Source organism: Haliotis rubra, unplaced genomic scaffold (assembly GCF_003918875.1).
Source record: "Haliotis rubra isolate DU_JTF1 unplaced genomic scaffold, ASM391887v1 Scf236, whole genome shotgun sequence".
Classification (NCBI taxonomy): Eukaryota; Metazoa; Mollusca; class Gastropoda; order Lepetellida; family Haliotidae; genus Haliotis; species Haliotis rubra.
In genome coordinates this window covers 42,094-58,024 of record NW_025766403.1, presented here as the reverse complement: position 1 = coordinate 58,024, position 15,931 = coordinate 42,094, and the positions used below count along the sequence as shown (strand labels likewise).

At 38.8% G+C, this 15,931-nt stretch overlaps 1 protein-coding gene across 1 annotated transcript; it reads right to left on the bottom strand.

Annotated features, from left to right (window-relative positions):
• Window positions 1–2,968: 2,968 nt before the first annotated feature.
• Window positions 2,969–5,875, bottom strand: LOC124278400. Its single transcript, XM_046714114.1, has 2 exons — window positions 4,486–5,875; window positions 2,969–3,650 (listed from the first exon to the last, which is right to left on the bottom strand). Exons 1-2 carry the CDS (start codon window positions 5,406–5,408, stop codon window positions 3,110–3,112), a joined length of 1,464 nt encoding a protein of 487 aa, XP_046570070.1. The 5' UTR covers window positions 5,409–5,875; the 3' UTR covers window positions 2,969–3,109.
• Window positions 5,876–15,931: the final 10,056 nt, after the last annotated feature.

Below are 15,931 nucleotides of genomic sequence, written 5' to 3'. Positions count from 1 at the left end.
CCCCCATTAAAGTAGTTAAGGAGGCTAAATTTTTGGGTATCATATTTGACCATCATCTTACCTTTTTACCTCATATTAAATATCTTAAGGCAAAATGTCTGAAGGCATTAGATATATTAAAAGTCGTCTCCAATGCTAAGTGGGGAGGTGATCAGTCGACCCTCCTTCACTTATACAGAGCACTAATTCGTTCCAAACTTGATTATGGTTCGATCGTGTATGGTGGAGCCTGCAAAAGTAACTTGAGTCTATTAGATTCTGTCCACCACCAAGGTCTAAGACTTTGTCTTGGATCCTTTAGAACCTCTCCCATTGACAGTCTTTATGTTGAGGCCGATGAGCCATCTTTAACACTTCGCCGTATCAAATTGTCTTTACAATATGTCACAAAGTTATCTTCTAATGATTCCAATCCTGCTCACAACTGCGTTTTTCACCCTCTTTATGAGGATTTGTACAATAAAAAAAAACTGCCCTTGTTCCACCTCTTGGGATACGAATCCAACCATATATCTCTGCTGCCGGCATTGAGTTGGAGAATATATCTCCTTCCCGTCTTTTTTCTTCTCCTCCTTGGCAATTGGTTAAACCACACGTTGACCTAACATTAACTACATTTAAAAAATCAGAAACAAATGACTTACAGTATAAGCAAGAATTTAGTCAACTACGAAATAAATATAATACATACAAATCCTTATTTACGGATGGGTCCAAGGACGGTGGCGCAGTGGCATGTGCCACTGTCATTGGATCCAGAACAATATCTTCTAGAATACTGGATAACAGCTCTATATTTACCGCAGAAGCTAACGCCATCTTAACAGCTCTAAATATATTCAAAGACATCCTAAACATAAACAATATATAATCTTTTCTGACTCACTTTCTTGCCTTCAGGCTATTAAAAATCTATCTTGCAAACATCCACTTTTAATTGAAATAATCGAATTATATAATGAACTTGCTACTGGCCAATGCGACATCGTCTTTTGTTGGTTGCCCAGCCACGTTGGCATTTCTGGGAACACAATGGCTGATCTTGTTGCCAAGGCGGCACTCAACAAATCTGTGACACCACTTCTTATTCCATATTCTGATTATAAAGCTGGCATTAGAACTTACATCCGTGATCTGATGCAGAAGACGTGGGACACCCAGGTAGGTATTAATAAATTACATGAAATAAAACCCTACATTGGTTATACCTACTTGGGTTGTCAGTCCAGATTTGAGGAGGTCATTATGCGACGATGTCGCATTGGCCATACGCGTTATACTCACAAATACCTATTGAAAGGTGAGGATCCTCCGTTTTGTATCCCTTGTGATGAGAGAACCACGGTCAAGCATGTCCTGCTTGACTGTGTTGAATTCTCCATCATAAGGGATAAATATTTCAATGTAAAAACCATGAAGGATCTTTTTACAAATGTTAATTATCATTTAATTATTGGTTTTTTAAAAGAAATTGATTTAATGAATGAATTTTGATTAATATGTTCTGTACATAGATGTATTTTAATTATTGGTAGTTTTGATTTGTAACTTAGATTGTGAGTGGCAGTGCCCTCAAAGGGGGTTGAAGTAGCGTAAAATTATTGTCCTCCTGAGAGGGTACGTAAGTCCCAAAACATTCAAAGTAAATTTCAACCTACTACTCTTTTAATCGTAGAATATATGTTCCTTTAATATATGGCTAGATTATCTAACATTGCTAATAGCTGAGGGGATGGTGTAAATCCAGCTAGGGTCCATGCAGGAAGCCAATGTACTGTAAGTCCCCATGGTCCCTAGTATGGTGATCTACCTTCAGTTGTTGGCAATATATAGCCGGTTTTTACCTTGTATTGTCCTATAGTTAGACTGTTTTAGATTTGATTGCTAGTTTTAAATTCGAATCTGTGATAATCTAGTTATTTTACTGTCCTTCGTTGACAGGTTTTTATAGTTTGCCCTTGCTTATTATGTATAAAATTAATTGTTCTCGTCACGATATGGCTGAAATATTGCCGATGTGACGTTAAATTTTAACTCACTCACTCACTCAAATTCACAACTCTGCCGTTTTATTGACACAGGTGCTTCTAATATAATACCCATTCAAACCGGGAAGACCCGCCCTTTATTGAAATAGATACAGTCTGTGGAATGAAGACCATACAGTTTCATATCTCACACCCTATGGACACAGCTGTGTTAGATTGACACAGGTGCATGGGTTGTACAATAAGCCAAACCCATATTGACACAGGTGTCCTGAGAACAATACTCATTCACTCCATAACCCACACCCATATTGACACAGGTGCCCTGAAAACAATACCCATTCAACTCCTGTCCTTTTTTTTATTAAATAGAATCAACAGCTGTTCAGCTCTCTGTTGACTTTAGAACAATACCCATACAATACACTGTTGACACAACTCACCAAGTACACTGATGACGTCATCAATGACCTCATTCCATTGTTCAAACGAGGTTATTAGGTACATTTGTGGTTTGAGGTTTTTTATTCATCATTTATTCCCTACTCTTGGTGCGTCACGATATCCTCATGGAAGTTTCTTTTGCAACACATGTTGCATCAAGGAGAATAACCCCCAGTGCGATGATTGCTCTAAGACCACGCGGCATGATCAACGACTTCCAAAGTTAACGCACGTGGTTTGCCAACTTGCTACGCATGCGTAGGGTGAAGAAACTCTAAAACCCAACATTCTAACGAATTCCACACGAACTTGACACTTTGAGGAGCTACTAAAAAATCATATTGGGATGCTAATAAGCTGATTTCAGTCATAATAAGTCGTTTCGGATGACAAGTATTGGCGGGAGTTTGATTGATTTGCATTAATTTGCTGGGAAAGGATACCTTTCTTTTTCTTTTTTTACTTCGAAACGAACGAAACACACACACACACACACACACACACACACACACACACAATCAAACAAACGAGTTGAGACGGGTTTTCAATTTTATTACATAATATTTAAAATGCATGTTCATATGAACTCATGATAATATGTATACATTGATCTGTTCCATAATCAAACACGCAGGTCAACTACGCGTAACACGTTTATTGTCACTGATTTTTTACATTCAATCCATAATTATTTTTAAGGTGATAACCCATTTGCCAAGTCTTTCGCTCGTCAAATAATTTTCACGAACCCACGTTTCATCCTCGTGGAAAGGCGTCGGATCATAATTGGCAACTGTGTTGACATGATTCGTGAAGCTGTCTTTCGCTTTTCTAAATAAATCTTCGTGCGATAGACTTTTCAGGACTTCATCAAAGTACCACGCGACCTCGGAACTATAACTCTTGGGATAGAGGCACGTGTGTTCGCGTTGCGAAGGATGATCGATTTCACATCCGGAACATGGACACTTATTTTCTTTTATCCTCATCTCTATACCGTCGCGTAATGCTGCGATATAGTATCCATCGAGGATATCATTGAAATCTTGCCTCTGTTTCTCTGTTTTCATTTCCTTAGGGAGGGGCATCGCAAAATTATAACTCGACAGCTGAATAGTACAGGGTCCATCGACGTCAGACAATTGTGTCGATTTTACTACTTCTAAAGCAAACGATACTGCTGTCAAATTGTTGCTGTAATAACAGTCATCCTCGTAGACAATGCGGCCGCGTCGATCTTTGATGCAGAAATGATATTTCACGGTAGTTGATGTCTTGTTGTTCATGTTGTCGATGTGTATTCTGGAATATTTGAATAATAAAAATAACAATAATAATCACTTATTCAATCATCCACAAAGTTATGAGATGTGACGAACAAGATCTCCTTTATTTCGATTAACTCTTTTCATATCGACATGTCATTCTATTAATTCGTTGTTTACTTCTTTTTTTTAAAATAATTTCTTTCTCCTTAATTCCATCGTTTGTATTGATAACGAATGTAATCAATTAACCTGATATATAGATGAGGATCCATCGAATACATGTACATGTCTTCGTGTAGGCTCTTTGCCTCTTTTCAGTTTTTCCGGCTTTACTAGTATCCATCTACCCGTCTGTCTATGTGTGTGTGTGTTTGATTCAACCCCACAAATTCGATGATAATATGATGTGCAGTTTCTGATTTCATAAGGCCGGGCTGTTTATGTCTTTCATTGCTGTACAAAGGATGAGACTTTGGAAAATTGGACGTGTCGAATAATTCCATGTGATAGCTCATAAACAGATAAGGATCTAGGAGAGGTTTTTCCGGCGGGCGCTCACAGCAAATAAGAGCGAATCCGTATCGGTCATACACAGTTTCACCTGACTACCGTACTGTCTAACCAAAACGTCATACCAGAAAGAATAGATTCTTCTCTTGGCATGTTCCAGTATACAGAATCCCACAGCAATTGGTTTGTCTAATGTGACCGAAGTACGCTCCATTTCTATTGAAGTCAACTCTTCAGAGAAGATATTGAGTCGTTTGAAATTGCACTTGGCAGTGTATTTCGTCAATATGTTAGCATCGTTCACCAACCGAATGTCCTTGTACTTTCTACAGTTTTCAATCTGTTTTCCATAACACGCATTGCTCAACAGTTTGTAAAAATCTTTGGATGCGCTGTCAGTAGCTAGTTTACGTTTGTGCGTGTTGACATCGATGTAAGGTTTCATCCATGCCTCCTGAGCGAATCTAACTACAGTGTGAATATGCTTCACTCGCATACCTAGTCTCAAATAACACTTCAGCGTTTCGAAATGAACGATGTAGTTGTTTTTGTCATACAGTGTACAAAATAATTTTTTCCCGCTCGATTTGGTTTTAGATAGACCTAACTCTTGCAAAATATCTTCACAGTAAGGTGAAAATTCGCTCAGTGGTATGTTCCTATGCATTGGTGCTGGAGGGAATGAAGAGAAGAAATCGTGTAAATGCGGAGGGATTGTCAGATCACATTCTATCGCATAACCATAGTACCCGTCGTAAGGGACAGACATCCAGTCAATACTGTCAAACTCGTCACGCTCTAGGAACTCAAAGTTCCCCACAGCCAAGGGCTCTGTCATACAAGTAGCATACAGACTATTGACGTCGTAGTACAACAAATAACCAGTCTCTTTTGTTGGGTCATACTCATCCCCCATGTACACGTTGTTACTTTTGAAATATCGATGGGCGATGAAACTACATCCACCTCTGATACCTCTCTCAAAATACCCGTATAAATCTGGGTGAGTTAAGAGTCGTAATTGTACGCGGGTGAGTTTGAGGCAACACATGTTCGAGAAACCCGGTAGACTCACAAAATGAAACGGTTTAATACCGTAGTCTGTCATACACATAGATCTAAACATTTGCATGACGTCGCATAACAGCAAGGTGTCTACCGACACGTACAACTCAACAAAATCGTTCATCGATTTCATGTCAAACGTATGCCAAAGACGTTGAACAAAGTCATAATCCGGTTCCGAAATTCCTTCCTCGCTCAGCGAAGAATAAAACCGATCTTTGGAGGGTAAACACGGCTCGCTTAATACCTCAAAACTGCTTAGATATTCATAGCAGAACGGTAATTTTCTTGTCAAGAGATCGACGTGATGGGGATACTGTTCTCTTAAATGATGAAAATGCTCGATACCTTTGTCTTTCAAGTTTTTAGTTAAGGTGTCTAGGGAAGCGTTCAGAAATTTATAAGAATCCAAAAGCACGAGGTTGTCGATAGAAAAACTTAAAACGTTTTCAGTATTGTGAGCGATACAGTTTAACTCTCTATCCGAAAAGGCTTCTACGGCGTCTAACAAAAGATGCGTGTCGTATTTTTCCGCATTGTGTAGCACACACACGACTCTCTTTCGCTGTCGATAATTGACATTACAGTCAAAATGCGCTAGTCCTCTAACTTCATCGGACCAGGACCGGTTGTTCTGTTTCAAACCCCTCTCCACATAACCAGCATAGATTATTCATGTTTAGCTCTGCGCGAACATCGCCAGTGATGCGGAGCACCACTGGGTTTGCATAAATTTCGTCTTGAATCCAATCGTAAACCTCCAAAATGCTAGTTATAAAATGTTTACCAGCGTCGGCACCTGTGTACACTTGCAAGGGTTGACAATACTCAGGTACGCGGCTAATCAGTTTGAAAGCATAGGCACAGGGTACATGAGTTTGAAGTCGATTAGAATCCTGATCGTCTTGCGGCTCGAGTACGGATTCGAAATCGGCATAAAAAATGAAATCGCATTCTTGTTCAAAGGATTTCTGTCTCAATCCATATTCTAGCAGATTAGCGTCATCGAGTTTACTCGGCATTGAAACTCTCTGGGCTTTTTGGTTACAATAAGAAGCATGCTTTTCAAAAACCGACTCGCTTGTAAAAGACCAAAGACAACGTCGACATACTTTAACCTGTCGATTTGTAGTAGATGATGTTACTAAACTCGCCAAGTTAGTAATTAAACAGAAATGACTCTTTCCTATATCCGTTAGTAGCAAGAGATCGATACATCGTTCGCGGGGAACATTGTCCTGCACTTTACTTATGAGAGCGGGATAAATGTAACCCGGAATAACGTTTCCGTATTTGTCAACCACTGGTTCTTCGTACCCATACACATTAACAGATACATTGTTTTGTCTTTCAAATTTAGAAATGTTTTTTAATGACACGGGAAAGGTGATAGTATCCAAATTAAACTTATCCACATGGGGTAAGTAATGAATTTCATGTTCACGATGTGACTCTGGCGGAGCGGGGAATAAGTGTGCTATCACCGAATATAGAAAACACCGATCATCTGTGTTCACAATGTTCAGTATGGATTTCCTATGCTGTTTCAATTCCGCGGGAAGTTTGATGAACGAAGAGCCTCGAAAGGGTCTGAACCGAGTTACGGTTAATTTGACGTTGAGAACCTTATCCAAGTTTAAATTTGAACTGTCTCCCTCGTAGTCATCTATTCGTCGTAATAATGTATTGACGTGCTGGTTATAATGGTTGATCAAACTGTCACCTTCCATACCAACTACCATTGGTGAATGAAAATAAGGTTCCGAATACAACACTTGTCCATCGTCTGCTAATTTTGAAAACTGAACGTGTAGACACAGCCCCCATTTAAACGATTTTTTTTCGACGACTTCTCTTCTTACCTCGTCAATAATTCTCTCTTGTATGGATGCTTAATACAATAAAGGGTCACTACCCTCACGAATATCATTAGGTGTGAAATCAAACACCCTAGCCTCACCGGCAAACGCTTGACGTGTGCATCCGGAAGGTATGTTATTTTGACCACTGTTCGTGTCTTCGTTCGCCGATGTCCCTTAGCCCGTCCTCTACCCGAAACTGCACCTCCAACCATCTTATTGTACTTAGCCCGACTTTTCCCTCTAACAATGAATAAACCATGCTGCTGACGTTTGTGAGAAGCTAGTTTGTTCTTACTGTTGCAGGAGAAACTACAATGCTGACAGAAAAACAACGTCGGGTGACTGCGTCGCACATGCCATGTTAAATAATTTTGAGTGGTGTATTGTTTACCGCACTTTTCGCAACTGAATAGTTGTTGAAACTGACAATCTTTTTCATGTTTGCGCAAGACCAAGAAACTGTTACTTTGGAATCCACACTTGTGGCATTTTAACGTTTCTCTATGCGATCTTCGTATGTGCTTTTGTAAATTGTCTTTTCTCGTACATACAACGTCACAGTGATTGCATGGGAATCGCTTAGGTTCTTCAAAACAACTTTTTTGATGACGATATAAGGCTAGTTTGGATCCGAATGATTTCTGACATAAAACGCAAGCATAGATCGGACAGCTTGTGTGTGAAGACATATCAATTCTCTCCTTGTACACTGTTTACGTGTTACTCGATGCACTATCCATATAAATATATCTGTAAGAATAAACATATACCCGTTAAACAAACGTAAAGCTATAGTAACATAGTACTTAAATGTTCAAAATTAAATGTAAACTCACTTACCTGTTTCCTTCAAAGTTGACGAAAAAGATTTAACAAGGTAGATCTTCGCGATTCGCCAACAAAAGTCAGAGGTTGTATGAAACTCTTAACAGACAACCGAATGTATCCTTCCAAATTTCAGCTAACGGATTTTATATCAGTTGAGAACATCACAAAACGAACTCAAAGTGTAAACTTTTTTGATTGGATAACTAAATGAATAATTTGAGATCTCCGGGTATAGTCATCGACGAATCACTGAATATGGTATTCATTCTTAGGTAACTCCTACTTTTTGTGATTGACACGTGATATTAGAGAAGAGATACAGTTGAACATCATATACTGGAATCTCGTATAGGAGGAAATCTCCTTCCAGACAAATTTTAGATGAAACGAAACTTTCTTTCTGTAAGTGCATTTGCCTACCCCCAGGAGCAGGTTAGAGAAACGTTCAAAACAGCCCCATTAAAATAAAATGTTCCGCTTCTCCAGAGGGAAAGATATATGCATGTGTATGTGACTCTTCAGTACTGTTTAGCACACGTCTAGGTGTATTCATTGTTAATATTGATAATTTCATCTTGTCATACTTCTATAGACAGGTATTGGATATATTTATTGAAATACATACAATACATTATTAATATATATATATATATATATCACGGATAATATGTTTGCTTGTTTGTAATCGGACGTTTCGCTATCCAGACGATTTCCGAGTGTAACAAAATGTTCGGATAAACGGAGTTCAAGTGTACAGTGACACGAAATCCGTTATGTTAAATACGATGCAAAATTAAGCAATCAACATGACTAGCAAATTTAAATACTTTTGAACGTATAGTCAAGGCATAACTGTCGGCGGTGAAAAATGTGCGACGCTGACGCTAAGTTCTTCAATAGCGTCAAGAAAACTAGAGAGGTACTTAACCGAACTTTTCCTCCATCTTGAAAGGGAAAACAATGTATGCAAATGTATGCTCTGGAAATACTTGAAACTTTCATCAAGTAGTAACTTCAACGTCGTCCTCGGTGCTTGTAAAATTAAGAAACGGATATACTTTGTAACCGTGAAAATGTATGAAATATTCAAACTTTAAACCACCTGCAACTGAACAAAAACATTTCAACTGAAAAGGAAATGGTAATGACAAATACGTGTGGGAACGTGAAGATTTCTGCTAGAACTTCCAAAAAACCATCAACGATTGGATGCTTGAGAGTATCCAATGCAATCGGTTACCTTTATATATAGACTTAATTTTCATTCTTTCATATGCACAAGGTATTATACACGAAAGTGTCAATCACTACTCTGGGAGACAGATAAAAAGGGACAACCATCTGTGTTGTCTTCACTTTTTGCTGACATCGACAACCAGACTCCGAGCCAACCTTCCAACCCACCGAACCATCGTTAAACCAGCCAGCCAACCAGCCTAACACCAAGTCAGCTTACCAGTCGGTCTACCTACCTACCTACCTACCTACCTACCTATCTACCTTCACCAGCATCTACTTGACTATGGCGATGAACAGAGCTTCAAAGAAGATTACGTATTGGTATAACAACACAGTGCACGTGAACCTAGATCCATCTAGCTCAAAACCGTACATACACATCAACAAACGTAATTTTAAGGGGGAGAAGACAATAAGCCTTTCCCCCGAGGCGTTCAAGGCCCTCGCGCAGAAGCAAGATGAGATTCTGGAAGCAATGGAAGATGTGGAATTGCTAAACTGCTGCGATCCTGAGGTGGATCGAATCACCAGATTTCATCCGTATGAAAGACCCGTTAAGTCCCGAATTCTATACAAGTTTTCATCTCTCTCTCTCTCTCTCTCTCTCTCTCTCTCTCTCTCTCTCTCTCTCTCTCTCTCTCTCTCTCTCTCTCTCTCTCTCTCTCTCTCTCTCTCTCTCTCTCTCTCTCTCTCTCTCTCTCTCTCTCTCATATATATATAATTAGACGGTAAACTATTGTTCTCACTTACGGTATTAATATCCATATGTCTTTTAACACGTTGATAATTTGCTTTATTCTTCAACAGAACTGATGTATACATATTCAGTTAAAATTAAACATGTACTTCTACATTTCATTTTAGATACGGTGATAAGACCTAATACACCGCTACCGGGACCATCAACCGCAGCAACAACGGCAGCACCGGGAACGGAATCTACACAGAGCGAATGCGTCGCTGATGTGTCGGGTACACATGCACTCGAACGTAGCGACCAACCGCGGACGGGTCACAGCGTTACCATACCTCAAGCTAGCCAGAAGTCACAGCAGTGGAGCCGCCATGGTTACTCGTCTCCTTCCAATCAGTGGAATGAATACATCCACTCCCAATCTCTACCACAGCAAAACACCATACAGCAGCATCAGCAACATCAGCAACAACAACAGCAGCAGCAACAATGGATTGGATATACTAGTATGTCCTACCAACCTCTGCCAGACCGAAACGTTCACCCATGGAACAGATACACACCCAACAACGTATACACGGATAGCAACAACAACAACAACTACAGCATCTGAGGGTGCTAGTAAGCTCGGGTATCGTACCAAGTTTCTAGTGTGTGATTTGTATCTCAAATCATAGGACAGTTCCGTTTGGTGAACCTTCGGAATCTAAAGCGAACTGTTAAAGTGACTCTCTCTCTCTCTCTCTCTCTTTCTTTCTCTCATCTCTCTGACATGAGATTATTTCAAATAAAGAAAAATTAACAAATGTTAATGCGTTTGTATTTTATTGACCTTTTTTCTATCGTCGGAACGAGATATGTGCCATACATATAAGCTTCGAGAAAGTAGTTAGCGTTTACTACTCTCTGTAACAATTCGAACTCAGCAGTTTGTTATTGACGAACATCTCATACAACGTAAAACACACACACACGCACACACACACACACACACACACACACACACACACACACACACACACACCCAACGCAACGAGACTGTTTGAACAACCTTCCTCGGACGTGTAAACCGGAAGTGGTTCGCTAGCAGACGACTGTCCTAAAGCAGACGAACTTTTTTTCTTATTCACATCCAACCCGTTGCAGACGGGGGGAACCGCTAGCAGACGACGAACACCTGTGTCATCTCATTCACTCCGCTCAATTCAATACCTTCCTTTGTTCCCTTTGTTACCACATCTTTAGGGAGTCTTCTTCGGTCCACTGCACATTCAAGTACCTCCCTCCATTGTACACGCGCTCACGCTTCATCGATTTCTATTGAAATTGGGAGGTAACTGGTATTGTTGTCATGATTTCCTACATTTCCTCTACTTACGTATATTTGGTATCTTTGCGGGATATGATTCATGGTTGTATATTGGTTTTATACATAGAGTTGGTATCTTAATGGGATGTGATTCATGATTTTATATTGGTTTTATACATATATTTGGCACTTTGTGGGGTATGATTCAAGGTTGTATATTGGTTTTATACATAGAGTTGGTATCTTTGTGGGATATGATTCATTGTTGTATATTGGTTTTATACATAGAGTTGGTATCTTAATGGGATGTGATTCATGATTTTATATTGGTTTTATACATATATTTGGCACTTTGTGGGGTATGATTCAAGGTTGTATATTGGTTTTATACATAGAGTTGGTATCTTTGTGGGATATGATTCATTGTTGTATATTGGTTTTATACATAGAGTTGGTGTTTGGATGGGATGTGATTCATAGCTTTCATACTTGTTAGTTGTCGTTATGGATTTGGATTATAGAGATTCAATATTATGGGCTATTATCTTTGGTTGGTAGAAATTTCTGTTTAGAAAACGTTGTGGGCTGTTGACAGTGGTTGGTGTAAAGTGTTATCTATGCTGTGGTGCATGATGTTATAAAAATACGAAGAATGTTAAAATCTATGTATAGGGTAAAAGATAAGATATTTTATCATCATTTATTGTCGGATAATATTTTTGGACATTTCAAAGATAATATTGAAAAACAATATCTGTTTAATTTTTATGTATCACTCCTTTTGCGGAAGATCAGCACTTGATTATCTATAGATATGTTACTGACGGCAGAAATAAATCATTCATCAATAAAAGTCTAATGTCATGTAATTTTTTACAGCTTCGAGCTAATATGTTTGGTTTAACGCCACTTATATGGGTGTTTAGCCATTACATCAAAGCCTGTCAGCTTGATGTGAAAAGGTTGTGCTTGAAGTGATGTGAATTTTCTTTTTATAGAAAAATGTACAAATACGATCACTGTACTATAAGTCATGATTAGTTTGAAATTTGGATTCGAACCCACAATCACACATCACATCGACTAAGCGTAGCTGCTACGGTTAAGCCACCCTCTTCTAGCTAAGGTCCGAACACTGCATGTATGCACCAGTTCATCGCATTCGTACTTTCAGAAAACACAATAAAATGTTTTTTTATTTTCCTGGGCTGGAATTTCCATCTGAGACACATATTTGACGAAAATATTTTGTCTCGCTATTTTCTAGAACAGAAAAAGAAAACAGTGACTTCACATTAACTGACTGGGGTACCTTCTCTCGGTTGTGGCTGACATTGTACACTACAAGTGCACATACTAAATATACTAACGAATATATATTGAAAGGCGAAGATCCTCCGTTTCGTATCCCTTGTGATGAGAGAATCACGGTCAAGCATGTCCTGCTTGCCTGTATTGATGTTGCCATCGCAAGGCGTAAATATTTCAGTGTCAAAATAATCAAGGATCTTTTTTATAATATAAATTATCATTTAGTAATTGTTTTTTAAACAAAATAGAATTATTAGATAAATTATGAACAATATGTGTTGTAAATAGACAAGTGGAATTATATAAATGGTAGTATAAATTAGCAACTGTGATTGTTAGTGGCTGTATCCTCAAAGGACACGTTAGACCCAAATTTTTCAAAGTAAAATTTAAACCTACCACATTTTTAAATGTGGCAATTTTGTTATTTTATATTTAGGCTACATTTTCCTACAATCGCAAGCGGCTGAGGGGATGGTGTAAATCCATCTAAGGTCCATGTAGGTAGCAGAGGTACTGTCCACATGGTCCCTAGTATGGTGATCTACCTTCAGTTGTTGGCGATCTATATCCTGTTTTTATGTTGTATTGTCATGTATAGTTAAATTATTTTAGATTAAATTACTAGTTTAAATTTTATATATGTGATAATCTAGTTGTTTTATTGTCCTTCGTTGACAGATGTAAATAGCTTAATTTTTAATAATTGCAAATCTATAATTTGATTTAGTCACGATATGGCTGAAATACTGCCGTTGTGACTATAAATGTAACTCACTCACTCACCCACCGGGGTTGGTTCTAAAGTCTTACTGGTACAGTGGTATAACCGAGAATAACCAAGGCCTATTAGTGTATATGTGAGTATAACATCGTGTTAAACAATCTCCACGCAGCTGTTTAGTTTAGTTAAATCTAGTTGCACTTTCTAAATGCACCTAACTGTGAGCGTCTATTCGTGGAAGAACACTGCTGTCTCGCTTATAATATCTTATTCGTCGTGTATATCTATTCTAAAAATGTCCCTAATCGCATCTACTTTAATATCTTTTCTCTGCGTTACACAGCTCAGAACTTACCTGTATAGATATAGGCACTAACACCATCAGTCACTGAGCATTTCACACAACATTCGATGAAAGTATGACATATATATTTTGACCATTTGGATTCGAGTTCGGATTTAATTGACTCAAAACATATTTTTACCGTTGCATTTAATGTTTAATTCAGGACAAAATGGATTCTTTATGTGATATATTTCAAAACTTCAATCAAAACAGGCTTCAAACAAACCAGTATCCATTATTGCTGTTGTTGTTAATCCCTTTGATGCATACATTGATGTTGTTTTTACTGAATCCCCGTTTAATAAGTATGTATATACGTATATAAATCTGTTTTGTGCTGTAGTAATTCACTCTTGCTTGACAACGGCATAATAACCTATAATCATTATAAAATATAGAAGTTGTCATCCATAAAGTATTTTACCTTTCTTAAGTGTTGCAATACAATAGAATTTTCCTATTAGCGCGTCCATGGGATTTCTAATGCCGCGTTTTGCTTTACATTACTTAAATTTCTGACAGCAACCTTATGTCAAGAGAAATTCATATTTTTAATATCAAGCAGGTGGAGAAGTCAAAGACAGATACCCTCTGTGTGCATCTCATTTTTCTGGCCCTCGGTGGGATTGAGGGTTATTAATCACTCTTGTACTGTGTGGGCTTCAATCTGTTTGTCTATAGAGGCAACGGGTATGTAGTGTGTGTCTGAGTGTGAGTCTGTATGTGCCTGCGTGCCACTCACGTAGTGTCTATCATGTCCATTTGGTAACGGAACCACGGAACCCAGTTGTCTGCGTTACTTTGAAAATTAGAACATTAAGAAGCCCAACAGTAGTGCTTACTTTAAACTAACTATTGTAACAACTGCTTCATTTTTACCTAAGTCAGTGAGAGACCTGCGTTTAACGCCGATTTAAGCAGTATCCCAGTCTCATTACGGCGTGTCAGCATTGTGTATGAGGAAAGAACACAGTGATGAAGATGTTAAACGTTCACCATACTGGTGAAGTCCACGAGCCAGGGCATGGTGCTGGCGATCCGAGATCCGAACCGGCGGTCATAGGTTTCTGGCGCTTTGGGCGAATGGACGCCGTACAACCGTACAATTCTATATTTCGTCGCTTACAAACATAGCCAGTTCATATGTGTGCGTTTGCATTGTTTCAACAAATACGCATGTTAATGATTTGCTCCGAATTAGTATAGGTCTTCACCAGCGTGCTTACAGGATCGCTGACTTGGTTGATGTGTATACGTCACCGTATTCTAATTGCATAGATGGATGCTCATGATGTCAATCATTGGATTGTCAGTCCTGATTCCAGTATGCACAGATGGCCTTCATAAAGCAAGGATATTGTCAGTCCTGATACCAGTATGTACAGACCACCTTCATAAAGCTAGGATATTGTCAGTCCTGATTCCAGTATGTACAGATCACCTTCATAAAGCTAGGATATTGTCAGTCCTGATTCCAGTATGTACAGATCACCTTCATAAAGCTAGGATACTGTCAGTCCTGATTCCAGTATGTACAGATCACCTTCATAAAGCTGGGATATTGTCAGTCCTGATTCCAGTATGTACAGATCGTCTTCATAAAGCTAGGATACTGTCAGTCCTGATTCCAGTATGTACAGATCACCTTCATAAAGCTAGGATATTGTCAGTCCTGATTCCAGTATGTACGGATCACCTTCATAAAGCTAGGATACTGTCAGTCCTGATTCCAGTATGTACGGATCACCTTCATAAAGCTGGGATATTGTCAGTCCTGATTCCAGTATGTAAAGATCACCTTCATAAAGCTGGGATATTGTCAGTCCTGATTCCAGTATGTACAGATCACCTTCATAAAGCTGGGATATTGTCAGTCCTGATTCCAGTATGTACGGATCACCTTCATAAAGCTGGGATATTGCTGGGGTGGTATTAAACAACCAACAACACTGACCCTATGTATAAACAGGCAACCACTACGAGTGGAATATAAACAACAAATTCATAAATGTTCGGGGGAACTGCATGCAATCAAGCCAGTGTTTTTTTCCAACTGACCAAAGGCATGTTTGCGGAGTGAAGGGCACTGAACCGTCCTGTATTTAGCTGTGGTTTATACCGTGAACCATAATTCGTTAAGAATGAGGGCAAACCTTTGGGATACACAACTTCTTTATTCTGTAAAGGCGACGTTTCGAAATTGCATATCCAGAAAAATCTGTCCTCATTCTTCATCTGCTCAACTTCTAGAATGCCAATCAAAGAAGTCATTATTCGTTAATTGTGTCAGTTCATGTGCATGATAAAAACACTCAAAGCAAGCACTCACGCAGTGACAATATC